General features: G+C 47.0%; 2 protein-coding genes across 7 annotated transcripts in view; one reads left to right on the plus strand and one right to left on the minus strand.

The window, feature by feature from the left end:
• Znf473 (zinc finger protein 473) lies at positions 1-19703 on the minus strand. Of its 4 annotated transcripts, none has more exons than XM_021167308.2 (5): positions 19432-19703; positions 12374-12550; positions 10027-10159; positions 6444-6512; positions 1-3173 (listed from the first exon to the last, which is right to left on the minus strand). In XM_021167308.2, exons 2-5 carry the CDS (start codon positions 12431-12433, stop codon positions 760-762), a joined length of 2676 nt encoding a protein of 891 aa, XP_021022967.1. In that variant the 5' UTR covers positions 12434-12550; positions 19432-19703; the 3' UTR covers positions 1-759. The 4 variants fall into 4 exon arrangements, with proteins under 4 accessions (XP_021022967.1, XP_021022968.1, XP_029335628.1 ...); XM_021167309.1 differs by lacking the exon at positions 19432-19703 and adding an exon at positions 18987-19429; XM_029479768.1 differs by lacking the exon at positions 19432-19703 and adding an exon at positions 18987-19404 and having other exon boundaries at positions 6444-6509.
• Vrk3 (VRK serine/threonine kinase 3) overlaps positions 19460-27788 on the plus strand; it is a 26795-nt gene continuing 18466 nt past the window's right edge. The window contains exons 1-3 of one of the 3 annotated variants that reach the window (XM_021167312.1): positions 19460-19522; positions 22752-22813; positions 24616-24755. In XM_021167312.1, coding sequence (XP_021022971.1) covers positions 24617-24755 — 139 coding nt within the window. In that variant the 5' untranslated portion in view covers positions 19460-19522; positions 22752-22813; position 24616. Of the gene's footprint in view, positions 19523-19618; positions 19729-19775; positions 19816-22751; positions 22814-24615; positions 24756-27788 lie in introns of those variants that run through there. The other 2 variants (XM_021167311.2, XM_021167313.2) reach the window with 2 other exon arrangements.

Raw genomic sequence — 27788 nt, forward strand, 5'->3', positions numbered from 1 at the left:
AACATTAACCACAGCGAACACTTTACTATTTGTCTTTATCGTACAATCATATTTGTACTAGATAGTTAGACACTCATCCACACTTCATCAACAGCAAACATTTCCTGTGGGCCAGGTAGCAGATGCTCAAAATTTAATCCTCACCAGAGCCCTGAGGAATATGGATATTATGCCCATTTTACAGATGAGGAAACTAATAAGCTTTTATGATTTCCCCAAGGCTAATTAGGAAGACAGAACTGGAATTCTATCCAGGTGGACTGGCTCTAAAGTCTACCACCAAATCCTGACATTATATAGCTTCTGAAATCAGCAGTTCTCAGCCTGTGGGTCTTGTCCCCTTTGTGGGTGGAAAAACCCTTTCCCAGGGATCGCCTGAGACCACTGGAAAACTTCATAGTACAATTCATAACAGAAGCAAAATTAGTGTTATGAGGTAGCAACAAAACGATTTTATGGTTGGAGGTCACCACAGCATGAGGTATTAAAAGGTCGCAGCATCAGGAAAGTTGAGAACCGCTGGTCTAGATGGAATGCGTCTGTACAATCTGCCTCAGCAATTTTTATTAGAACTTATAGAGAGCAGAGGTTTGCAATGGGTTGGTTTCAATGGCTGGCTTCAAATGAAGGCCTTCAGAAGTATGGGACTCCGCTGTAACCAAGCGGCTCTCGGCAGTGTTACTTGCTACAAGTGTGAAGCTTCCGACGTTTGCTCAGAGCAGTGCAGCTGCGGAGGGCTTCCTGACAGTAGTCTGGACACTATGGTTTGGCCTTGGTGTGAATTCTCTGGTGTTGCTTGAGATGGGTGCGGAGGCCGAAGGCCTTCCCACACACCCCGCAGGCATAGGGCTTCTCCCCAGTGTGAATTCTCTCGTGCTTCCTCTGGTTTGCTCTCTGAGCAAAGGCTTTCCCACACGTGCTGCATGTATACGGCTTCTCCCCAGTGTGAATTCTAAGGTGAAGGGTAAGGCACGAGCTCTGGCTGAAGGTTTTCCCACATTCCTGGCAAACGTACGGCTTCTCCCCAGTGTGAATTCTCTGGTGTCGGATGAGCTGGGCACCAGAGATGAAGGCTTTCCCACAGTCACCACACTTAAAGGGCCTCTCCCCTGAGTGGATTTTCTGGTGCTTAGAAAGGCAGGCTCTCTGATGAAATGTTTTCCCACACTCACTACATTCAAAGTGCTTCTCTGCAGTATGAGTCTTCTGGTGCAGAATGAGGTAGTTACTCTGCTTGAAGGCTCTGTCACATTCGTTGCATTTAAAGGGCTTCTCGGTAATGTGAATCAACTGATGTTTTGCAAGGTGGGCACTCTGTTTGAAGGCCCTGTTGCATATGTTACACTTGAAGGATGGCTCACTTTGGGAAGGCTGGTGCTCACTGGCAGAGGTGTGAATGCATTTCTCAGGCTCAGTGCATTCATTTGGTTTCACAGCAGCACAGATGCTCTGATGGCATATGGGCGGCACACTCTGGCCATAGGTTTTCCCACATGGGTCACGCTCACCGGATGTCACCTGGGCATGAATCTTCTCATGCTGCCCTACGTATTTGCTGTGGTTAAGGGCTTTTCTACACTTGGTATTCTTCAAGCATTTTTCGGTGTGCTGTGAGTTCTGACCCACAACTTTCTCACTTGTATTGTCTCTCATGTGTATGCTCAGGTGGCAATTCAGAGCTGACCTGCAAATGAAGTGTTCTCCACACTGCTTACACTCATGCAAGCCCTCGAAGGTGCGGGTTTTATTGTGCCGCTCTAGCTGTTCTTTATAGACGAAGGTCTCCTTGCATTTAGCATAGCCAAAGTGCCTTTCTGCAGCATGTCTCAGCCGGTCTCGAACCAAGTGTGAAGGTCGGTTAAAAGTCCTGGCACACACGGGACACTGGTGGGGTCTGAAGCCCGAGTGGACTCGCTGATGCTCAGTAAGATCTGCTCTCCGACAGAAGGCTTTCCCGCACTCACTGCATTTGTGAGGCTTCTGTCCGCTGTGGGCCCTCTGGTGGATCTTCAGGGTGCTGGAGTGGTTGAAAGCTTTACCACATTCATCACACTTGTTCGGCTTCTCTCCTTTGTGAATAGCCTGGTGCTTAATGAGTGATGAGCGCCGATTAAAGCTCTTTCTGCATCCCTGATACTCGCAGGCCGCGCTGGGGAAATGTGTTTTGCGATGCTGGAAGCAATGCTTGCTTAGGTTGAAGACGGCAGGGCACGAAGCGCACTTGCAGAGTCTCTGAGCGTGGGCTCTCTGGTGTTTAGCTAGATGAAAGGCCCGACTGAATGTCTCCCCACACTTCTTACATCTGAAGCGTTTAGCATTTGTAGGAGTTTTCTGATGCTTAAGAGGCTTTGGATGAAGAATGGATGGCCTGTCACCAGGCTGGCTCTCATGCAGGTTTTCTTGGTCACAACTTTCACTAGTAGGTGGGTTTTCCTGGTCCTGACTGTGAATGGTACTTGGTTTTGCTGAGTCAGCGTCTTTACTCGGCTGCTGTTTTCCTGGTTCGTCACTTGGACTCCTAGAGAGCCCTTCTAGGTTGCTGTCACTTTGAGTTTTACAAAGTTTTTCTCCAGTGTGGATTTTCTGATGCCACTGGAGGTACACATTCTGACTAAACCTTCTCCCACACTCCTGACACGCGTAGGATTCATAGCTTGCTGGAGTCCCTGGACACATGGGAAAGTGAGCACCCTGGCTGAGACCTCGCTGCTGCTCTCGCCATATAGGAGGCTCCCCTGGGGCGTGGAGAACCCAGTGCTGGATGAGGTGGTGACTCTGGCTGAAGCTTTCCCCACACTCACTACACTTATATGGCTTCTCGTGTCCCTGGACAGAGTCCTGCTGGCTCAGGTCACTCCTGGATTCCTTCAGTATCACTGGAGTGAGGTTCTTTTCAGGACTAGCAGACATCACAGCATCCTCTCTTGTGCAAAGGGGAGGCCCAGGACTGAGGCCGCTCTTGGACTCATGACTCTGATGATCCGTGGGGCTTTCCTTGTTGCTGATGTCAGGTCTTGGAAGACTTTCTGGGTCTCCGAGAAAACTATTTAGCCAATCCTCACTTAGACAGGCTTCAAAGTTGAGTTGCCCATTGGAAAATATCTCCATAATCTGGGAGAAGTCTTCTTCTAAGAAACCATTCTGCAAAGGAGAGTTCTTGGTCTCAGGCACTTCTGGAAGAGAAAGAGAGGGGAGTGATGTACAAATGCCTTCTGTTCTCTGGGCCAGTGGGACAACTATGCTGTGGCCTGAGAGTATCCATGAGAAAAGTGTGGTAGGTCTGTGTCTGTCAGTGATGTTCCGGCGGGCAATGGCAGGAGATAAGAAATGGAAAGCTCAGGTGGTCACACAGAGAGCTGAGAGCCTGCAAGGATTCAGCAGAGAATGAGAGCCTTGGCCATGATCATCATAACCATGAAACCAGGGTCACTAAAAGACCTCGCAGGCATGCCACCTTCCTCCCCGCTCCTTCCTCTATACGACATGTCACGGACTGGACTCAGTTGGCACCTCAACCTGCAGAAGAATCAGGGTCCCAGTACCCAGGTGGGCAAGGAGTTGGCGGGGTGACAAACAGACACTGACAGAGAGAGTGCTGATCTGAATGTAATTTCTCAAAGGGAGCATCAGACTTATATTACAGAAGAAAATAAGAATGTTAGGTGATACAGTAAGGTCATCCAAGGTACACTGAGGTCACCCGATGCAAAATGACTCTTTACACAAAACAGAAAAATGCATACACAAAAGCTGACAGGAACCAGGCAGTGTTTACAACTGGGATAAAAATCAGTGTTTACAACTGGGATCAAAAGCAGCCCCACCTAAGGTCAGCTTATTCTTAGAAGCCAGGGGTCAGGGCTATATGCCCTTGTCATAGTTCCAATTCTAGTCTATTGTATAATCCACCTTCCCCCCATGCCATTGTAAATTCCTGTGTATGGGAGTGACTCAGCTGTAGTTCTAAGTATTTACCCTAGTTTCTTCTTAGACCACAACCTTCCTTCTTCCTAGGCCATTGTAAATTCCTGCACATGGCTGTTATTCTAAGTTTACTTAGTAGACTAGCCCTGAGATTTCTAGCTCTTTTCCAGTAAATTGTAATACCTGATTTCTTTCACTGTCTACACTGGAGGCATTTTGTCTGAATAAGTAGCATTCTTATTAAACTCAAAGCCCAAGGTTGGCTCAAGGATTTCCTAGGATATTGGAACACTGGTGGAGGCTAATCTAACTTAGCTATATGTCAAAAATCATCCCATAGAGGCACTTATAATAAAACAATATTGAGAGAAAACACACATATTGGTTCACCGACTGATGTAGGGACAAGTTTGGAGCATTCGTGCTACTGGATGCCAAGACTCTAGGAGACTAAGTTTCCGTGAAACTTTTTGCCTCAGAACTGCGTCCAAGCTTTTGGGCCTGTCACACGGTTTTCACTGGAGTGGGTGTGGCAACCACAGATTATCAAAATCTTACTCAAGACATCCTGGGTCCTTGATGACAGGGATATCTTTCACATGCACCCAGTCCTGCATCCTAGAACCCAGGGCCAACACCTTATCTTGACTCAGGTACTAATTTCTTTCAGACCATCCCGAACGGCTTTAACACTCTTCTTTTCCTATCTCCATCATTAGCAACTAAAAATCCGGTCCCTGGTTTCTCGTGGGCCCCCACCTCTTTTTTTATTAGCCCTGGGAACTTCTACTAAAGCAAGCTGACATTGCTCTGATTACATCTGTCCAGAGCATCTTTCCTGGAAAAGACAAATACAAGCAGCATACCAGCCCAGCATAGCATATTGTGCAGCCCCATAGCAGTCATCCCCTCTTGGTGCTATAACTAGTTCTATGGGCTCAGATACCCTTAACCTGATATGTCTGTGTGTCCTTTAATACCCAGTCTGAGTACCACTTCCCCAGGCTAAGACTGTCCTGACTACCCACACCTCATTGCCCTGTGCTCTCAGAGTCTGAGCACTGTGTAACTCAGGTAATGAACTCTATTATGGATAATTCACTGTCCTCAGTGTCATCCGGAACACACACACACACAGAGCATAGTGACAGTTTACATTTGTGGTGTGCTTCCTTGAAGGCAGGCAGGAGCATGTGAGCCCCTCTGGAGTCCAAAGTGGACACCTTATTTTCCATAGTTAAGGAAGTGGCACAAGCAGCTCAGCCCTTATCTAACCCATGTTCCTGAGCACACAGCATATGCTCTTAGGATCTTTCATTGCTCTCTCCACACTGTTGTTGCCCCCTCTTCTAACACCCTGTACCATCATCATCTTCATCCAAATCACTTCTATGGTGGGTGGCTCCCCATCTAGTGAGCATCTCAGAGAACTGTTCAGTGTCTCTTGGACTTGGCCATGCCAAGCTTTCAAAGCTATCTCTTGCCCTACTCTGTCACCAGGCTGCTCTCAGCCTACACTGGTTTCTAGTTTCCTCTTTCCCAGACATTTGCTCATATTTTCCCTTGCATAGAAAATATTAACCAACAAGTATCAGGTCCTCTTGTGCTATGAATGAGAACGGGTCCTGAGACTACAAAGGTCAATCGGCTAAGGACTTTTCATTATAGCAGCATATGTTGCAGCAGAGAAAGGCATGTCTGATAGCTTAGCACAGCTGTTACTATTGGAGATCTGCAAATAAATTTGTGTACATGTGTGTACATGAACGTAGGCTGTCCATGCTTGGAAATACTCTATATGATGAAGTGGCAGAAACAACTCAGATCTGGGGAACATGTGCCTAGGTTGTTCACCATCAAGGAACATTAGCACGAGCAGGAGGCTGCAGAGAGCTCACATGAATGACCTCCCAAGTGGCAGTAAGCAAGGAACAGGTTTGTGGATTGTCCATATGGGTGAAGCTAGACCACGGTCTCTGCTTCTGAGTCTTCCTTATGGTGATAGAGGAATTCTGTATGAAGCCTCCTGTACCCCAGTATAGTCCCTCCCTCTTTCTTCCACTGCACACAGTGGCATCAGGCCATCACATAGTGTAGGGCTGCCCAGCACTGGAAATGAGTAGCTATGCTGGACAGCATCTGGCTATGGCCCGACTTATTCCCAAATGTGGCTGTGCCTGAGCCAGGCAGAAGGTAGAAGATGGAAACCAGAGGTCCATGTGCTCAGAGGCCAAAAGCAGGAGGGTGCATATATTGACTTGAGGGTGGAAACCATTCTCTTATTGAGCCTTGGAATAAAAAGGCTCTGGAGAGGCACCAAGGTGCCTGTTCTGAAAGCAAAGGAAGAGACACAACAGGCATGCCAAGCAAGGGCACCTCTGCAACATCCAAAAACAATGGGGAAAGTGTTGAGGCTGGACACCAGCATGTGCAGACAGTAGACAGACATGCTAGGGGCTGGGCAGGATCTCAGCTGGGGGTCCAGTGGAGAGTCCAGAAGGGCCCCTCCTCCCACTTACCAGTACTGGTGGCTTCTAGCTCTTCCCTGACATCTGGCTGGGAAGTCAGGCTGGGTTGCGGAGTGTCTGCTGAGAAAGAACAATCCTACTGTCAGTGAACATACGGAAGGCATCTAGATGCTCAGCAGGCACTTCTGGCATTCTGGCATATACATCATTCAGTGTCACGTTCTCTGGTTGAGTCAGCTTGACAGGCTGAGGCTTGAAAGCTACTCACGAGGCAAAAGAGTTTCACAGAAACTCGCTCCTAGAGTCTGGCGTTTTCAATAACCCATATATTAATTTTCCATTCCCGCGTTAGTCCAGTGTATAGATCCACGTGCTCTCTTTTAGTATTACCCTATTATAAGTGCCTTTTAAGATTGAATTTTGACATAGCTAAAGCCTTTTGGTAGTGTTTTAACAGTCTTAAAACGTCCTTGAGCAAGACCATGGACTTGGAATTTAGTAAGAATGTTGTTATTCAGTGACATTTGGAACTGCCGCTGGTATTACACTATCACTTTGAGTAAAAGCTAGGTCACTGTCCTTCACAGGAATCTACCATCACCAAGGAAGAAGGAAGTTTCTGACCGAAGGAGAAACCAAAATAGATACTTAGAACTATAGCCCAGTTCCACCCATATACAGGAATTTACAATGGTTTAGGAAGTAGAGCGGGCTGTGGTTTTAGAGTATTGCATTATTCATGAGATGGTTAGCTAGACCGGAACTCCCTAGTTAGAACCATGACTTGGGTGTGAAAGCCCTTGCCCTAGGAGAGTAAAGACCTCACACCTGGCTTCTAAGACTATAGCTGAGTTACACCCATACACACATATTTACAATGGCCTAAGGGGAAGGTGGACTATACAATAGACTAAAATAGGAACTATGGCAAGGGCACGAAGCCCTTGACCCTGTCTTCTAAGATTAAGTGAATCTTAGGTGGAGCCCTTGTTGATCCCATTTGTTAACAATGAATTCTATCCCAGGTGGTTCCTGTTAGACCTTCTGTATTTGCATTCCTCTGTTTTATGTAATAATCCAGTAACCTCTTTGTACCTTGCGGGTATGTCACCCAACTTCCTTATTGTCTTCTGTATAAAAAGTCTGATGCTCGATTCGACAAAATACATTCAGATTCTACACAACCTCTCCTGTGTGCATCTGCCTGTCAATTCATCCGACGCTTTGCCCACCCGCGACTAGAGACCCGTTCCACGCAGACAAAGGGGCCCAGAAGGTCTGCAGGAATTCAGATCTGTGTAGGAGTCGGCATCAATGCACTTCTTACTGTGGGCTAAGACCTGAAAGACACTGACAGATCTCCTGAGTTGCTTCCGTCGCTATACACCAGGCAGCAGGTAAGAAAAGCTGCCCCAGTGTGGTGCGGTGTATAGCGAGAGGGGCTGCTCTCTGTGGTGTGGTGTATAGAGGCGTCTGCTGAAGGAGCTTTACAGCCTTCGTATGACTTTAGTCACCAGACGCTTCTGGCAAACCTGGAACATCTTGCATTAGCGAGTACTGCAAACAGTGCACAATAAGGACTGAAATCTTACCCTAAAAGTAAATTTTGTGCAACATTCAATAATTATGCTTCTACATAGCTGTTTGGGATTCAATCCATCAGAAGCTGGACCTCTCGGTTGCCTGCAAGGCCTTATTTCATCCTGGAGGACCCTCTTTCTTTGATCATCCTGAAAGAGGAAAAACTGAACTTTTCCTGAACTCTCTTACCCCTCCCATCCAGAGACTGTTCCCAGAGCACTCCTGAACTTTTTACCCCAAGGTATCCCCTCCCAATTGAAAATTGTTCCAGGAACATTTTTTAGATAAAGGGTCTCCTGGAACAAACCTAGTCCTACCCCTCCTAACTGAAGACTGTTCCAAGAACATTTTTGAGATAGGGGCCTCCTGGTACTACCCCAGAATGTTCCAATAGATCGAGTACATTGCCAAAATATAGGACACGACCCCTTGGTTATGTAAAGCCCCTTGGCAGAACCCCTTGGTGACGTAAAACTTGTACTTTTCCCCTTTGCCCTTCTCCTATAAAAGCCTGTAAAAATTTTGGCTGGTTGTCGAATCTCCTCTGCACCATGCTGGGTGTATGAGATTCGACCCCAGAGCCTCTGGTATATGTGCTTTTTATGTGCTTTCTTGTCGTTGCTGTATTAAATCTTACTCTCTATACATCTTAAGTTCGGTCTCAGTGTCTTCTTGGGTGCGCGGCTGTCCCGAGGCTTGAGTGAGTGTCTCCCTTTGGGAGTCTTAGAGTCTTTCAATCCCACATAACTTGGTTACTAACATCTGGAGTAGAGGGCTTCTGCCTTCTTCCTGTGAGGCTGCTATCTAGACAGTGGAGCTGGCATTCTGGCTGCCCCACTAGAGTGTCGTTAGCACAGTTGAACTTTGGGAATGCTCCTATACCAGCATGGTTCACACACAAGTCCTGCTTTCTTTCTGAGACTTAGGGAGAAGGGCCCATGAACAAGCATCAGCTCACTTCCTAACTTAGTAAGGTTTCTACTGCTGTTGATAAAACACCATGACGAAAGCAACTTGGGGAGAAAGGGTTTATTTTAGTTAGTAACTCAGATCAGCTTAGATCACATTTCATCACTAAGAAAAGACAGGAACTAATGCAGAAGCCATGGAGAAGTGGTGCTTACTGGCTTGATGTTAAGGCTCCCTCACCCTGCTGTCTTATAGCACCCAGGACCACCAGCCCAGGAGTGAGTGACACCACCCATGGTGAGCTGGGCCCTCCCATACCAATAATTAATTAAGAAAATGCTACACAGTTTTGCCTGGTAGGAGAATTTCTCAACTGAGGTTCCCTCTACCCAATGACTCCAGCTTGTGCCAAGTTGATATGAAACTAGCCAGCAATCCTCCCATTGCTGGAGACTCAGAGCATCCATGTGTCTTCAATGGAGGCTCTGCAAGCTCACATTCTTGCAACCTATGCTATGTTCTTCTACTGCAGTGACCATAGCCTGAGCTCTCTGAGTACTCCTAGTGAATCAGTAAGCTCAGGTGCTCCCTCCCCACCCCCTGGGAGCACAGCTGGGAAGACTTTTCCTTTCTGAAGTTCTGTTTCAGAATACCTAGCCAAGAGGGGACTAACTGAGGAGCTGAGCAGGAGAGCACTGTAGACGCACTAAGCACAGGGTGGGGCTTAAGCACAGTCACTTCCAGAGCTGAACAGTGCTCGTCAGGATCCACAGAGGGGACTGGAAGACCAGTGACGAGAACAGATCACCAGTCCTCACCCCAGGAAGCTCCCATTCCAGATGACACAGCAAGGAGGTGGACTCTGTTGGAGCCACAAGAGAATCCAGGCTCAGTGAGGACAGTGTGTTCTGATGGGGCCGAGGAACCATGGGATCCTGAGCCACTTGCTGAAGGAGAAGCTCGACAGTTATAAGCAGGAAAGGGAGAGGAAAGGCAAGAAGCCAGGCAGGGACCAGAGCAGGTATCCTGTGCACCATGTACTAGATGACAGCACTGCCAGCCCAAGTGCCAGGACGGCATCCTGTGGGTGACATGGCACAAAGCAGGGCAGTGACTAGGATCCCCGGGTCAGGATAACACTTACTAAATGAGAACATGTCCTGGTAGTCGTTCAGCGTCACATCCCAGAACAGGTCTCTCTGGTCCAGCTCTGACTCCAGGTCTTTCCAGTCTTCCACGGTGAAATCCATGGCTACATCGTTGAGGGTCTCGAACTCCTGAAATGCAGCACACTGTCAGCCATTCAGGGCTAAAGGGGCCCCAGCAAGCCTGATGAGGCCAAACGTCCCCGTAGGTAACGATGCGGGGCCTTGGGAAAGTGACAAATGTCAGGTCACACCGAGAGCACGAGACCCAGGTCTGCTACCCCTAAAGTTTACCTACTTGTTAGTTTAAGATTTTAAGGAGCCAAGTGTGGGGGCATTGCCTTTAATCTCTGTACTTGGGAGGTAGGGCCACATCAACCTCTGGGATTTCAAGGCCAGCCTGATCTACCCAGAAAGTTCCAGGACAACCAAGGCTATGTAGAGAGACCACGTCTCAAAAAAAAGTAAAAATAAATAAATAAATAAATAAGTTTTTTGTTTGTTTGCTTTGTTATTCAAGACCAGAGTTTCCAGGCAGCCCTGGTTGTCTCAGAACTCACAGAGATCCACCTGCCTCCACCTTCTGAGTGCTGGGATTAAAGGTGCACATCATCATGCCTGACCAAAATATAAGATTTTGGAAGTTTTTGTTGTTCTTGTTGTTTAGAGACAGGGTCCTGCTCTGTAACTCAGGCTGGACCTCCTGGGTGCTGGGATTACAGGTACACGCCACCACACTTGGCTTTGTGCTCTTTATAGACATTTTCAATCATGGAAACAAGTAAAAACACAAGAATATGGACCCAGCAGTCAGGCAGCAGCACCTCGCTTGTGAGTACTTCCACGTTAATATGACTGCTCCTCAGACAGCACACCAGTGGATGGATGTGAGGAATGAGGCAACCAGACTATCATCACCCAAGAGTGTGGGGCTGGATCTGTCTACACATGCTACGTCTGAGTTCCTGTGACTGGGTCTGCTCTATATCCCTTGCCCAGCTATGTGATCATTTATAATAACATTTTTAAAAAGCATCTCTGAATGCCTGTTCCATATGTGAATCCTACATACAAGCTGGGAACAGTGGCACACACCTTTAACTCCAGCACTTCAGGCAGAGGCAGGTGGAATTCTATGGCCTCAAGGCCTATCTGGTCTACATAGTAACTTCCAAGTTAGCCAGGGGTGCACAGTGAGACCCTGTCTCAAAAACAACAACCTAAAATTAAAATGATACAGATCGGGAACTGAATTTATAGCTCAGTGACTGAGAACATTACTGCCCTTGCAGAGGAGTCATGCTTGAATCCCTGCACCCACATAGTGGCTCACAACTGTCAGAGGTAGAGCCCTTCTGATCTGTGAAGGCACCAGACACACATGTGTTACACATACATACATAGATACATACATACATACATACATACAGGCAAAGTACACAGAGAAAATAAAACAACATCTAAGATGTTGTTTTATATAGAGCAGTGGTTTTTACCCTGTGGGTCTTGATCCTGTGGGCTTAAATGACCTACTTAATTAAGACCATTAGAAATACAGATATTTGCACTATGATTCATAAGTGTAGAAAAATTACAGCTATGAAGTAGCAATGAGAGTAACTTTATGGCTGGGGTCACCACAGGAGGAACTGTATTAAAGGGTCACAGCCTTAGAAAGCCCGACAACCACTACTTTAGAGGTGCTAGATGGTGTTTATAAAAGCAAATTTAAGGTCTATGCCCTGCATCTGGATTATATGGCAAACAGGCATCTAGTCTGACTGCACTCCACTCTTCTATGCTAAGTTCCTTTTCTATTGCTGTGATAAAATATCATCACCAAGACAACCTACAAAAGAAAACATTTAACTGGGTTTACTGTTCCAAAGGGCTAGCATCTGTCATGGTGGAGTGAAGGCATGTGGGCAGCCACAGCAGAGAGGTCACATCTCAAACCTTAGGCAAGAGTCAGAGAGCACACAAAGCCTACCCTGATACACCTGCTGCAACAGGGCCACCCTCCTAATCCCTTCTCAATAGTTCCACTAGCCTGAGACCACATGAGCGCCATTCTCAGTCAAAGGAACTGAGGCCTTCCATTCTGGAAGTGACACTTGTTTACGTTTGGTGCCATCTGACTGTCCCTCTGCCCCAGTTATTTCCTGTAAACTAAGAGACTGAAATATATAAGTCTGAATTCAAGGCCATCCTGAGCTACAAAGTGAGATCCTATCTTAAGCCATCCTCCCACCCCCAAAAGACGACTTGGGAGTCACAGAGAGCCCAAACCAAAGGAACACTGGTTTTCCTTTAGGAGTGATTCAGTTCAAAGAGACGTCAACGTACCTCAGCCGCAGCTGGCTGATTCCAGCAACCTCTTTTAAGGTCGTCCTCCTTCCCTTCCATGGTCCCCGCTAGCAGAGCTGCAGAAAGTCTCCGATCCTTCTATGGCTGCCTTCCTGTTCATGCTGAATGTGTCTCCAAAATATCAAAAGTAGCAGGACAAGTCCCAGCATGAACTTGCTGTAGGGGTCAAATGACAATTGTATTTACTGAGATTATCCCATCCCTAAAATTCCATCAAGCTTCAGAACCTGCAAACCAACCTCACAACCATCACACACACACACACACATCCTGGGATCTGGCAAGGAAGCTCTCCTCAGACCCTTCAATCCTGCTTCCTGTCCAGGCAGCAGCAGCACAGTGCTGATGTACAGGGCAAAGCTAACCATCAGAGTTCATGCCTATGTAAGACCCCCGATGTTGGGCCTCTGCTTAAGTCCCGGGATGAGCTGGCCAGCACCCCAATGACCCGAGAGAAAACCACACCTGATGCAAACTGCAAGAAGTTTTATTATCAGCTAGCTGAGGATGAACTCCTCAGGCCGTGCAGGGCAGGGGAGTTCAACCCTGAGTGGTAACAGTAAGGGGCTTTTAACAGCTAGCTGAGGAATTGGGAGCAGTTGGGAGGAGAGTTGGGAGGAGTTGGGAGGAGAGTTCTTCTCTGCCGAGTGTCCTTGGTAAAATTACAATTATCACATCTCTGGCTGTAAGGCTCAGAAACAAAAAGGCTTTTTGCTGGCTATAGAGAACAAAGAGCTTCTTTCTGGCTGTATTTTATTTTATTTTATTTATTTATTTTTTTTTTTTTGGTTTTGCGAGACAGGGTTTCTCTGTGTAGCCCTGGCTATCCTGGCACTCACTTTGTAGACCAGGCTGGCCTCGAACTCAGAAATCCGCCTGCCTCTGCCTCCCGAGTGCTGGGATTAAAGGCGTGCGCCACCACGCCCGGCTTCTGGCTGTATTTTAAGAGATCAGGGAAAACAAGCTTGGGGAATGTCCAGGGGCTTTACCTTCCAGGGAGGTCTCTAAGTCGGGGTCTCACACCTACCCAACTCTAGAAAACTGAGGCAGAAAGACTTCTAGGTTAAAACTACCCAGGAATACATAACAAGACTGTGTTTTAACAACGAAAAGGTGGGTTGGCCATACACCCTAATCCCAGCACTTGAGAAGTAAGGCGGGCAGACCTAAATTCAAGACAGGCTGGAACCCCTGCTCATTCCCAGCACAAGCTGAGAAACCCCATCTGCCCTCCTTCCCTCAACCCTGCCCACAAGAGAAAACTCCCCCATCCTTAAGAGAAAACTCTGGGCTAACACAACATCACCCCTTGTCCACCCCCACCCCAACCTTCACCCCTGTTTCTACTAACCCACCAATGAGTGCCCGCCCATTTTGGCCATATATGGACACAATCCCAGATCCAAGCTGGCACATGGTCTAAGCTCTATAAACCCCCATTGCTTTAACCTAGATATGTGACTTCACTGACCTCTACCTGTGAGATCTGTGAACCCACTCAAGAGCTTTCTCCTAATAAACCTAGCTTTACCTACTTTTAATCTGATCTAATCTGGCCTCTATCTTTGTCACCAAATCTATCAAAGACCAGGCTAGAAAGACATCTTATGGGTTAAGAATACTGTGGCTCTTTCAAAGGACTGGGATTTGGTTTCCAGCACCCATGGGGTGTCTCACATCCATCTAGGAAATTGAATGCCCTCTTCTGACCTTTGTGCGTGTTAGGCATACATTTGGTACACATACATATGTGCAAACAAAACACTCATACAAATCAATGTCAAAAAACAAAAACCCAAATTGAAAAAAAGTAAAAAATTATTAGCAGAAGCAGTATCTAGATGAATGGGTTCAAACAATGTTGCTAGGAGTTTTGATTATATTCTGTAGAATTTGGGGCAGGTGAATTAATCTCTTCATTCTACCTGGACAACTGCTGTTTCTACACTACCTATATTTTCCTTAAGCCATGACCCACAGTAACAAAAACAACATATGTTTTTGGGTTCTCCATTCACAGATCCAGTCAAACTCATTTAAAAAATGGTTTTTAAAAATCCTGTTAACAACAACAACAAAAATCCTGTTATCTTTCGAGGCTGGAGAGATGGCTCAGTAGTTAAGAACACTGGCTGCGCTCTTAGCGCCGGTCGCTTTCAAAAAAAAAAAAAAGAACACTGGCTACTATTCCAGAGGACCTGGGGTTCAACTCCCATCACCCACATGGCAGCTTACAACTGTCTGTAACTCCGGTTCCAGGGACTCTTAACACAGACAGACATACATGTAGTCAAATCACCAATGTACATAAAAGAAAACATAAATTCTGTATGTTTCCAACATATACAGGTGCTACTATTTTTAGTATAATAGTTATTTGCATAGCATGTACATTGTGTTGGGTATTATAAACTAGATGTTAAGATAAATTTGCACATGGGAGGATCTGCCTGGGTTATATACATAAACTACACAGGCCATGCTGAATAGGTAAAGGCCAAATAGCCAGTTTGGGGCCATACTGGGCCACACCTTTTGGTAGTGGAAAGTGAGAGGTGGATATGAACAAGATACATTGTATATGTCAACATTTCTTTTAGGCTCCACCCCATAGTTACCTGGCAACAGCCAAGTGTGTCTGACTCACTATAAAGGGGGCTGCTTACCCCCTCCTCACTCTTACTGTTTGTCCATTCTCCCCCATTCCCCTGCCCCTCTCTCTATGGGTGGGCTTCTACTCATCTACTCACTCTCTACTCTCTCTCTCTCTTTCTCTGTCTCTACTACCCCCTCAATTCCTCTTCCCATGCCCTAAATAAACTCTATTCTATACTGTACCTGTCGTGTAGCTGGTAACTCCTGGGGAAGGGAGCCTCAGCATGGGCCCACAGAGGCACCCCCTCCCCCCACACCATACCTCACCCTATCCCTGGTTTCCCTTTCTTTTTTATAAATCACAGCATTGGTGCCCGAGACTCGGATTTAGAAACTCTGAGGTTCACATCTCCCACTGCCACATGGGCAACCACCGGATACCTCACTAGACCAATCTACCCAACCTTCGGAGAACTGGGAGCTTCCTCCCCCCACTGGTACGTGTAAACATCCCTCTGTCCCAAGAGAGTTGTTGAGCTTGCAGCCACCCTGTAGTGTCCTTGAGGACAAAGACATTCAGTCTTTATGACTAGTCTTCTCACGGGCCCTTTGTTATAGGACCTCTAATCCTTGGGTAACCCTCTCTCTGTCTTGGAAGCAGTTTTTTGTCGCTGCTGAAAAAAAAATCCTAAACATAGGTAAACTGTTCTCCCGTGGGCCCGGGGCCCACTCAACCACTAGCTTCCACATGATGACCCGGTAAGCCAAGACTTGGATGTCTGCTTGTGTTAGCACCGCATCCCTGGATGCCTCCTGGTCTAATTCACAGGCCAAACTTGGTCTCTGTGTTCATTAAGCAGCAGTATCTCTACATAGTCCCTTAACTGGCACTGTGAAAAAAGCTCTCGCTAGAGATCCATAGGCAATTTCCCTCCTCCCTCATTCTCTTGCTACCAGTTCACCTGCACCCGGCCCACATCTCTCTCATACTCTCTGCCCAGGACTCTGCTCTGCTGAGCTGCCCCACATCGGCTGCCTAATTATCCTCAGCTCTCTCTCACCCCCTGCCTCAAGTCAGCTATTCAGTGCTTCGTGGCACATATGCAAGCTCTTTTGCACCACCTGAGCAGAGTCGCTAGACTAGAACACCTCTTCAGGCACTAGCTCTCACCCTGCCCCACTCACTTGCGCAAGCGCTCCACCTTCCCATAGCCATCCATCCCGCCCTCCTTGCAGGGACTTTGCTCGGCCACAGCGGCCACCACAGGCCGCCAAGCGAGCTGCACAGCCCTCACACTGTGCCGCTCAGATTCATCTGAATGTCTGTCTCTGCTGTTCTAAGATACTTGAACCTCTGCCTCATCTTTCTTCTCTTGTGCTTTGCTTTTTCTGCCACTCATGGCGCAATAGTTTCAAGGAAGATGGCGCTAAGGCTGAGATTTCTAAACAGTAAAAGGTTAGAGATTACTGCCTTAAATACAGAAATCTGCTAAATATAATAACGTTTAAGTTTATGACAGAGACTCCCAAAGTCTAATAGTGACCCCACCCCCCAAGGTCTCTGAGAAGATAATGGACACAGAGACAAGACTGCTGGATTGTGATATGACAACCACTGAGAAGCACCAATCTATTGCCTTGTCCCCTGCCAGGGCCTGGTCTATACTGTGGACAAACAAGATACCCTGAGAGTCAAATGTCTTATAATGATTAAGTCAAGGTGGGTCATTTCTCATTTCAAACGTATTTAATTTACTCTACAGGAAAAAGTTTTTCATCTTCTGGGCCTGACAGACTGACTCTGCCCAAGTTGCCATGAAGACCACAGGGACCTGGGAACTTTTGGGACTCTAGACCAACCTCTGTCATTTTAATTAGTACATGACACCTAGATTATAATGCATTCTTCCCAGATTTGACAGCCAAGCTTGACAGCTAGAAAACAGGCTTAACTCCTTACTCAAAGGTAATCCACAACTATATTAGCTCATTAGTCAACTTGTTAACTAGCTAAGACTGCCAAATCTCTTACCAAAGTCAGCCAGGTTTGCCTTGCTCACGGACTTCATGATAATGACACACAAGTTCCTATGTGACCTTTCACAGATGTAACCTTCTGCTACTTCCTTAGCTAAACTCGGTTTCCAGTGACTAAATGCTTCAGATTTCCTCTCCTTGCTATGCCATTGCCCTAACATTAACCAGTGGAGTTCTTGTAAATCAGCCTAACCCTAATAAAACATTCCACTATACGACCCACTTTCATATTCACAAGTTCAAATATAAGTTTCCTTGGTTGTCTTTTAACAATGGACTTAAGGTTGTTTCTCATTTTACTATATATATATATATATATATATATATATATATATATGTACATATATATACATATGTAGAAATATATACACATACATATTCAGTATCCTAGACAGAAAAAAAAAATCCCTTCTTGCTCCTTCTGCTCCATGAAAAGTTTTTGTCCTCCTTAAGCTCATCTTAAAGACTATTCATGCTGTTAACAAATTTATCTCTTTTATAAACTTACAAACTACAGGAAACCCACTCCAATCTACTTCTTATAGACTAAATAGTCTCCATTCAGGTAAGTACACCTGCCAAGCAATAGCCTACGTTCTCATTGGCTACCCATTCCAGAGGGTGAGATTGCTCTCCTGTTCCTGGGATTGGGACTCCTTTTACCCCAAGCCACAAAGACCTAATTTTTTTTTCTCCCAAACGTACTTAACTTTATTCTCTACCTCGTGTGTGTGTGTTTCAGCATCTTGCCAAATCCAAGCCATTTACTCAAAATCTACACATAAGACAGCTCCAGAGAAGCAACCCACAGATGCTCCAATTTTCTCTCATAGCCACAGATACTTCTACTCTGGTCTATCCACAGTTGGTTCCACAGCCCCTGGGCAGCAAGGACACAGCCAATTCTCCTAAGACTTCACCAACATCCCCATCCCCATCTTTTTAGGTTTCCCAGAGACACGCGGCCCCAACATCAACAGGAAGTAGCTAGAGATCATGATGACCCTATTCCTGCTTCACCGTTCCCTCTTTCTAATTTTTCTTTCTTTTAAATTAAGCTAAAACGGAGGAATGTTAGCGTTTCTTCTATACTCCACCCTACAGTTACCTGGCAAAAGCCAGGTATGCCTGACTCACTATAAAAGGGGCTGCTTGCCCCTCCCTCCCCACACTCTCTTCCTTCTCTGTCCCTTCTTGCCCTATTCCCCTCTCCCCTCTCTCTACACGTGTTCATGGCCAGCCTCTACTCCCGCTCCCTACCTTTCTCTGTTTCTACTACCTCTCAACTCCCCTCCCCATGCCCTAAAAAAACTCTATTCTACACTATACCCACTGTGGCTGGTACCTCAAGGGGAAGGGATGCCTCAGCATGGGCCCGCAGAGGCACCCCCTTCCCCAGCACCATACCTCGCCCTACCAAACAGATCTCTGGCTTCCCTGTCTTTTTTTTTTTTAATTTTTAATATTTTTATTACATATTTTCCTCAATTACATTTCCAATGCTATCCCAAAAGTCCCCCATAGCGCCCCCCACTTCCCTACCCACCCATTCCCATTCTTTTGGCCCTGGCATTCCCCTATATTGGGGCATATAAAGTTTGCAAGTCCAATGGGCCTCTCTTTCCCTGTCTTTTTTATACAACATAACAGTATACATTTGAGATGCTCAAAGAATAGATACAAATATTCTTTCCTTTTAAATTTGTTTATGACTGCTTCAAAGTGCTATGTGTGTACAACTGAGTGCCTTTAGAGGTCAAACAGGAGATCTGATACCCCGAAACTGAAGCAACAGATGTCTCTGGGTCATCATGTAGGTATTGGTCACGAGAAGAAACCCCAGCGTAAGAGCCGGGCCTACGCCGGGCTGTGAGCACGCAAGGGTTCAGGATTCTGTCAGGGCCGCCCACCCCGGCCACAGAGGACTAAGGCCATGAGTGCTTGGGCTTAGTGTCCATACCTCGGCATGGCTCCGTGTCTCCGTACTTCAGCATGGCTGGCAGCCCAGAGAACATATGCTTTCCGGGATCCCAAGAAAACCCAACTCTTCACGAGGAGGAGGGCTCCCTCAGAGTACAGGGAGAAATTCCTCTGAGGAAGTTCCGGTTCCAGAAACTTCTCCTCAAATTTATCCCACCCAGGTAACTCTGCGCCAAATTCCAGGACCCACCACCTCTGGTCTCCACCCACTGAGCCCTCTAGGAAGTAGAGAGGAAACAGATTCATGGCTAAGTGACACCAAGGTTGGATGGCCCACTACCCTGTTATAGGACTACTTTCACCTTCTACACCCCGAAAATTCCATTTGGAGGTGACAGCGGGTTGCCATAGATACAGTTGGAAGGCAAAACTGAGATTACAGAGAGGGCACAGAAGCCAGGAGAGTTTAGAAATGGCAACAGGACCTTTGATTGGTGGCTGTCACGTATTTCATCAAGATTGGCGTCAGATTACCACAGTAGAAGGAAACCACCCCAGAGAAGGCCGGGAAAAACGGTGAGCAATTAGGGGGATGGACTAATCAGTGTCGCTCAGGCTTCTGGGAAATGGAGTTTCCAGCAGGGCACAGCGTGTCCGGATGCCCTGTATTAGAGGAAATAGGCCGCGTCTGGACGCTGCTGTCGCACGGCCGGCCAGGGGATGCGCGCGCAGCCCTTCCTTCGCCCTCCCTCCCCGGAAGTTTCTGTGGGGCAACTGTAAAGGTGAGTCCAAGTTTCTGCTCCGGGTCGGAGCGAGAGTCCGCGCCGTGAGAAACCTCGGCACCCACGGCACCCACGGCTTTCCCTCAAGTACACTGATGAGGGGCCGCTCGGTCCGGCAGCCTGTGACGTCACCGCCTGAGGACCGACCGAGGCTGGGGTTGGGGGCGGGAGGGGGGAGCACCCACTTGCTCTGTTTTGCCGGGGAGGTGTTGGGCGGAGCCTGTGAGGAATGTCAGACGCTCCTCCTCCAGGGGTACCTCGCCACTGGTTTCTTTCGGATTGTGGGGCCCCGGTCCAGTCTCTGCTACTTAGGGAAGTGTCAGTTCCGCACCTGTGGAGGAGTTTAGACTTTGGTCCTCTGCTGTGCTGCGTTCCTGCATCCGGAGCATACTTGATGGTAGCAAGCTGATGTTCATACGTAGGATAAATGAACTAAACAAATGGGTGCATAATAAAAGCCGACTTGAGTATCAGTAGTCGGAACTGAATGTGCAACCTTAGACAGGAGACCTCAACACTCAAGATCCGAGCACTTACTGTATGCAAGGATCTGCGCAACAGACACTTACTGCATTATAGACCCAAACTGCCACCTCCCCTAGGAGTAGCTCTAAATTCAGTAATGTTCTAGCACTTGGGAGGCTGAGTCAGGAGGATTTTCGAGAATAGTGAATTCCAGGACAGCCTAGGATGGACTACATAGTAACAGGCACCTCATTTTAATTAAAGCTGGATGTATGCTTGGGTAAGCTCCGCACTTAGGAGTTTCAAATGCCGGGGGATCAAAAGTTCAAGGTGGGCCTAGGCTACATGAAACACTGTCTTTAAAAAACAATTTAGCCCTGCCTAAGGACTGGAGAGTTGGTTCAATATTTGAGTGCTTACTGTCTTCCGGAGGACTCAAGTTGGTTCCCAGCACATGACTGCCTGTAACCCTAGTTCTAGGGAATCAGGGATTGGCTTTCACACGGGTTCACATGCACATATCTGTACTGAAAATTCTGGAATTTTCATTTCTTTAAAAAACACAGAAATTTAAGAATATGTTTTTGTTTCAATCCCAGGAGTGGGGCTATGGGGCTGCTTCCCCACAGCTGACTAAGCTTTGCCTTCTGCTCCAGCAGCTCATGATTTGCCATATGTGCCAGCTGCACATAGTTTCTACAAATGTGTGACGTTTGGAATTCTGGGACCTTCTCAGAGAGTATATAAATACTAGGGCCTCAACTGGGGACAGTGACAGTTGTTTGGTGGGGCAGCGGGGCGGTGTTTGCAGTTTGTTAGTAGTTGTGCTCAAAGAAGAAATTAGATTCAGAGTTCTCGATCTCTCTCCCTCTGTCCCTTTTTCTCTATCAAGGGATAGGGAGGGGGTGAAATGAGAAGGGGGGATAAAGGCAGGAAAAAAAAAAACCTCACAAAGTAGCAAAGACCTTTTACACATACCCACATGCAAACACACACATACACAAAATTAAAGATCATAAAGATGAGTATTTTTAAATTCTGCACAACTAGTTTACATTCTAACTTTGGTTGAGGTGCCAGACAGAAATTGCAGTCAATTGTATAATATTTTTTCTATGGTATCTTATCTACATGTTTGCATCTAGAATGCCTTAGAAAATGAGAGAGGCTTTCTCTGCTTGCAATTCAGCCCATGCTTGCCTGCCCGAACTCATTTGCTGACGACTCACCCACAGGGCTGTGCCTGTTTACCATCATTAGAGATGGCGCAGCACTCGTCATGGGCTCTGTTTGTGTATATGGCATGAATTTGCAAGTGCCAGAAGAGGGTGTCAGATCCCCTGGAGCTGAAGTTACAGGTGATGTGAGCCACCCATCAGACTGGGGTGCTGGAGACCCAATCTGGGTCCTCTGGAAGAACAGTGCATTCTAAATCCCCGAGACCTCCAGCCTACCCTCAGAACTGACTATAACTGGATCATTGTGACCACTGTTCGGTTAACAGACCACGGTGACAAGGTGCCGAGGCTGATGGTCATTGTAGTTAGGATGTGACTGCAGTAAAGAGGGAGAGATGACAGCTGTGATAGGCTGGAAGAGATAGAGGCTACCTGGTGAAAAGCCTGATGTTGCCAGCTCAGGGCCATGCTGAGCATCTGCTTCCAGGTGAGAACCTGCAAGGATATTCTGGTCTGAAGCTAAGAAGCCGATGGGTTTCATCATGTTGACTGTAGAAGTCGGTACCAGGGTGTGCTGGTGTCTTAGTCAGGGTTTCTATTCCTGCACGAAACATCATGAACAAGAAGCAAGTTGGGGAGGAAAGGGCTTATTTAGCTTACATTTCCACATTGCTGGTCATCACTAAAGGAAGTCAGGACTGGAACTCAAGCAGGTCAGGAAGCAGGAGCTGATGGAGAGCCATAGAGGGATGTTACTTACTGGCTTGCTCCCCCTGGCTTGCTCAGCTTGCTTTCTTATAGAACCAAGACTACCAGCCCAGGGATGGCATCACCCACAATGGACCCTCCTTCCTTGATCACTAATTGAGAAAATGCCTTACAGTTGGATCTCATGGAGGCATTTCCTCAGCTGAAGCTCCTTTCTCTGTGATAACTCCAGCTGTGTCAAGTTGATACACAAAACCAGCCAGAACAATTTACCCCTTGTCAACTTGACACACAAATACATCACTATTAAGCCTCAACCCTTTTTTTTTTTTTTTTTTTTTTTTTTTTGTTTTTTTGAGACAGGGTTTCTCTGTATAGCCCTGGCTGTCCTGGAACTCACTTTGTAGACCAGGCTGTCCTGGAACTCAGAAATCTGCCTGCCTCTGCCTCCCAAGTGTTGGGATTAAAGGCATGCACTACCACGCCACGTCTCGAAAAACCAAAAAACAAAAAAACAAAAAAAACACAAACAAAAAAACCTAAAATGAGTTTTAAACTAAAGGATGAATGAATAAGCATTCAAGTAGCACTTGCTGGCTATTTGCCCAGTATCTGTTAGAACTTTCCACTTGCGGAGTGATCCTCAGTGTCTCCATCCTTGTTCATTTCCAGGCTGTTGTCGAGATGGAGTGTCTAACCCAGTAATCCAAGGACCAGACCCTGAGTCCACAAAGGTACCGTTGCCTCTGCGGCCTATTTCCCACCAACAGCCCAGCACTACTGTCTCCTCTCTTACGGCTGCAGGTGGACTTTTCCTTTGATCCAGCAAGGTGTGGCAAGGCTCACCTAGTCAGGCACTTGTTCCTTCCAAGAGGCCATCAAATGGGCTTAACGTAGGATGACCAAAGTCCACCAGCAAAGCAAGGTGTGGTGGTGACACCTGTTATCCCAGCATCAGCAGAGGACTGGGGTTATGCAGCAAGACCCGATGGAACGGTTAACTTGACTAATAGGATCACCTGGGAGACAAGCCTCTGAGCATTCGTGACAGGGATCAGCTAGGCTACTGTGGCTTCCACCGTGATGAACTGTACCCTTGAACTGGGAGCCTTAACCTGCGTTTGTCCAGATATTTTATCACAGCAAAGAAAGTAATTAAAACACTATCTCAAACAAAAGACACACATACATAGAGTTTACAGACATAAAACCTCCAGGGGTTTCCAAACCACTTTTTATATAAGAAGTAAGTCAAGTGGACTGGGTTATTTTCCAGTCTAGGCTATACAGTGCCACGGTGGAAACAGCCCCAAGTCTCCCTGGTGCCACCTTTGGACAGCTGCCCACATCCAGTTTTGATTTGGTGGTTCCAGAGTCACCATCTAAGCTTCAACTTTGTTGATACCTAAAGGGAGAAGGAGAAAGAGACATGAACAAAGAAAATTTAAAACCTCCCAGCATTTATGCCTTTGGCAAACCCGATGGTAGTTTCAATGGGACACATCCCCAACAGGTCCATGTGATTGACTGCCCTTCCCCAGCTGGTGGTGGTGGTCTGGGGCCGTGAGCTGTTTGGGCTTACAGCAGAGCTGGCAGACAGAAGGCCACAGACAGGGAGCTTCTGGGCGCGGCTCTTTGCTTCCTCAGGATGAGGAATGGGAACGATCACAGCCACATGCTCCCAGTGCCACCGCCATGAGCTGCAAGCTTCCACTGTGCCTTCCCTGCCTTCATGACCTGAGCTAGGAGCTGAATAAGTCCTTTGTTTGTTTGTTTGTTTGTTTGTTTGTTTTTTTGGTTTTTTCGAGACAGGGTTTCTCTGTGTAGCCCTGGCTGTCCTGGCACTCACTTTGTAGACCAGGCTGGCCTCAAACTCAGAAATCCGCCTGCCTCTGCCTCCNGAGTGCTGGGANTAAAGGCGTGCGCCACCACGCCCGGCTGTTTGTTTGTTTTTCGAGACAGGGTTTCTCTGTGTAGCTCTGGCTGTCCTTCCTGACCTCTGGAAGAGCAGTCAGTGCTCTTAACCACTGAGCCAAATCTCCAGAAACATCTGGGTTTCTTATATAGCCTAGGACCATCTAATAGGCAGTGGTGCTGCCTGCGGTGAGCTGGTCCTCCTACATCTGTCAAGACAATCCCCCCACATGCAGATCTGATCCAACAATTCCTCAATTGAAGCATTCCTCTTGACTGAGTCTAGTTGTGAAGTTGATAATTAAAGCTAAGACACCATAAAGACCTTAGGACTCACAGAAAAATCTGGGTATGATGGTGCACACCTATAATCCTAACCTGGGGAGTCAGAGACAGGAGGACCAGATAGATTTCTCTACTTGACAAGCTACAGGCCAGTGAGAGGAATTGCCTCACAAAACAAGGTGGGTGGTGCCTGGGGAGCAGTACCCGAGGGTGACATCCGGCCCGAGGGTGACATCCGGCCTCCATCTGCTTGCACACTGCCTTTGCCGTTACTCTCAGCTCATATTGTGCTGATGGTGTCATTCTGATTCCTGTCCCCTCCCTTTCTGTGTTTCAGCATGATCTCCTTCTGTCCAGTCTGTGGCAAAAGTGTCAAGGTATCATTCAAGTTCTGCCCTTACTGTGGCAAGGCCCTGCCTGTAGAGGAGGATGGAGGCACCCAGCCTGCCGTGACGCCTCATGTGTCATCCGTTCCAGGTAGGAACCAGGAAGTCCCGCCCTGTCCTGCAGTTTCTTACAGCTCCTGTGTACCCAGTCCTGCAGTTTCTTACAGCTCCTGTATGCCCAGTCCTGCAGATTCTTACAGCTTCCTGTAGCTGGTCAGTGTTGAAATCCCTGACTATGTGACTGTCAGGGTGCTCTCTGGGTCTCATGATCACAAGAAGGGAAGTTTCTGTTACGGTTAAGCACGGTTGCAGAAGCAGAGATTGAATTGGAAACTTGTAGTTTCTTTGGAAAGTCAGTTGTGTCCAATGATGTTTTGCTGGGGCACACGGGTGAAAGGATGTCTTGCTAAAACAGACACAGGGATGAATGTTTTCCTGAAGAAGACCCAGGAGAAAGGATGTTCTGACACAGCAAACATGTGAAAGGATGCTTGATGAAGGAGTATAAACATGACCCCACAGACAGTGGGAGATGAGCACTGAGCATTGGTTTGGTTTGCTCTGTCTCACTATTTTTTGCTAACAACACCCATGCATTGGTTCGCCTTGAATCGAAGACCATTGCTGAGCTCCGCTGTAGTAACACTGCCATTAAAAGAAACTCTCCAAAGAACTGCTTATGAGGTTCCTGTGACAGCTTGCCTCTTCAGCAGCTCTTGCAGTTTCTTCAGGACTGGAGTGAAGCTGCTGGTTCACATGTGGTGTCTGCCTGCCTAGAGGACTGGTCTGCAGCTGCTGAGTCTGATTCGGTGTTTGCTACAGGGCTGAGCTGCTGTCTAGGAAGATTAATGTCACCCCCAAAGAACTATTGCTAAACAGGTTCACTTCTCTGTATGCTACTAACTTTTCTCTTCTACTCTGGCAAGAGGAGAGGTTGAACATTTATTAAAGTAGATTGCAAAAAAATGTATGCCTACAAGAGGTAGACATGGGTATACTTTTTCTTTTGCAGGGGTCAGCAGGTGACACTTTTCTTTAGCAAACAGTTTGACTGGACATGGTGCAGCTGTGTCTTAGAGGATGGAGATGCAGCTGAAGTGAGCAGGAGCACACCAGGCTGAACTCAGTAAAGTGTAGCCCTGTCCCCTCCACACAGTCCCAGCTCCTCAGCAGACTGTAATGCACTTACAGTGCAAGGCCAGAGTTGGACTATGTTGGATGCATAGTAAAACACTGAGTGTTCAGTGCACATTTCTTCAAGAGCACACATGTGGCATTCAGAAGGCAGCTTACAGGAGTTTGTGTTCTCTCTCCCATGTGGGGCCTGAGGATTGAACACTCATCCTTAGGCTCAGTAGCAAGAACCTTTACCCAATGAGCCATCTTGCCAGGTGTAGGCTTCCATTTTCACAACCTACTTTAATAATGATTCTTAAATGCTTTAACCTCCCTTCTAGGCTACCACTCACCAGAGTTAGTGGAAAAGAAAGGTTAATAGGGCAAAGGAGAATGTGGAACTGTAGAAATTGTTCTTTGGGGCAATTCCAGTCTTTATTGTCAGGACATCAGCAGTTCAGTTCACACCAGTCAGTGGCCGTAGCTCGATCCACGTGCAAACACTATTCAGGAATTAGCAACAGCAGCTGGATCCCGAGGAAACCTTGAGGCTCTGCCAAGTCTTTGGAAGCAGCAAAAAGCCTTTGGAACAGCTCTAGAAGTTCTTTGGTGTGTTTCCCTCTACCATGACAAATGATGATCTGCAAAAAAAGGCAAGGCAAACCAAAGCCACAGTGTCATCACTGAAGACCAGCATTAGCAAAGCCCAGCCACCAGCTGCAAAGAGTTCCAAGGGGAACTAATGCCACAGCATCCTCCACTGCCTGTCGGGTTAGCCCTTGCAAACATCACATGTCCTCTCAAGCATCCTGTCTAGCAAAACGTCACATGCCCTTTCACCAGGCAGCTTCCAGGAAAACCCCACCTGTCTGTTCTCAGCAAAACATCCTCTCCTAAGACAGTTTCCAGGAAAGTGTCACATGACCCAAGTGAGTCACCAAAGAAGCCCAAAAATTCCACTTTATCCATGGCCTCTATGGTGCTTTCCAGTGATCATCATGGCAGTTGACAACTGCCATGCTACAGGGGTGTGCCACTTGTCATACACATGGATTATAAAGAAGTTCAAGGAGTCTGCAATCACTGAATCACTCAGAATTAACAGCTGCAACCAGGTCTAAAGAGTGAGATTCTGTCTCAAGTGTAAGACAGAAATGGAGCTGGAGAGATGGCTCAGTTGTTTAATATGTTTGCAGAATGTAATAAAAGTGCTTTAAGTCCATATATGTGTACATAATTATGCAGTAAGAAGGTGTATGCTTTAAATGCCAGACTAGACACAGCTGGAGAGAGAATTCATGAAGTAGATGTAGGCAAAAATTTTTGCAGCCTACTTTTAATAAGGATCCAACCCCTCCTCTAGCCCTCCACTCATCAGAGGCAGTGGAAGAGAAGAGCTATTAGGATGGGGGGGAGTGGACCTGTTCAGCAATAGCTCTTTGAGAGCGAGCTTGATCTCCTTGGGCAACAGTTCAGTCCTGTAGCAAACACCAAATACGATTCAGCAGCTGCAGACCAGTCCTCTAGGCAGGCAGACACCAGGCAGCTGTAGTTCAATCCTGAAGAAACTGCCAGTCTTCCTGGTGGCCTGAGGTGAGCCCTGTGAAGCAGCAGCTGCCACAGGATCCTCGTGAGCAGTTCTTGGGCAAGTTTCTCTCAGTGGTGGTATTATCACAAGTTGAGCTAAACAACGAGAACCAATACATGCATGTCTTTAGGGAAGAATAGCGAGGCAGAACAGACCAAACCAATGCTCTGTGCTCTTCCCACTGTCTGTGGGGTCATACATAGACTCCTTCATCACAGGCCCTTTCACATGTCTGTAGCAGAACATCCTTTCACCTGGGTCTGCTTCAGGAAAACAGCCTTTCACCTGTGTGCCCCAGCAAACCAGCATTTGACACAACTGACTTTCCAAAGAAGTAGAAGTTTCCACTTCAAGTAGAAGAAAGAGCTGGAGAATTTATTCAAAAGCATGCCACAGTAGCACATATGTGTAACCCCAGCC

This window comes from Mus caroli, chromosome 7 (genome assembly GCF_900094665.2).
Source record: "Mus caroli chromosome 7, CAROLI_EIJ_v1.1, whole genome shotgun sequence".
NCBI classification, from domain to species: Eukaryota; Metazoa; Chordata; class Mammalia; order Rodentia; family Muridae; genus Mus; species Mus caroli.

Bases quoted from the DNA above. Each gene is read 5' to 3' on its own strand.
- Znf473 (XM_021167308.2), bottom strand. From the start codon at position 12,433: ATGGAAGGGAAGGAGGACGACCTTAAAAGAGGTTGCTGGAATCAGCCA. The intron at 10,160-12,373 runs GTACGTTGACGT...GCTGCATTTCAG, and splicing joins ATCAGCCAGCTGCGGCTGAG to GAGTTCGAGACCCTCAACGA. The intron at 3,174-6,443 runs GTAAGTGGGAGG...TTTCTCTTCCAG, and splicing joins GCTAGAAGCCACCAGTACTG to AAGTGCCTGAGACCAAGAAC.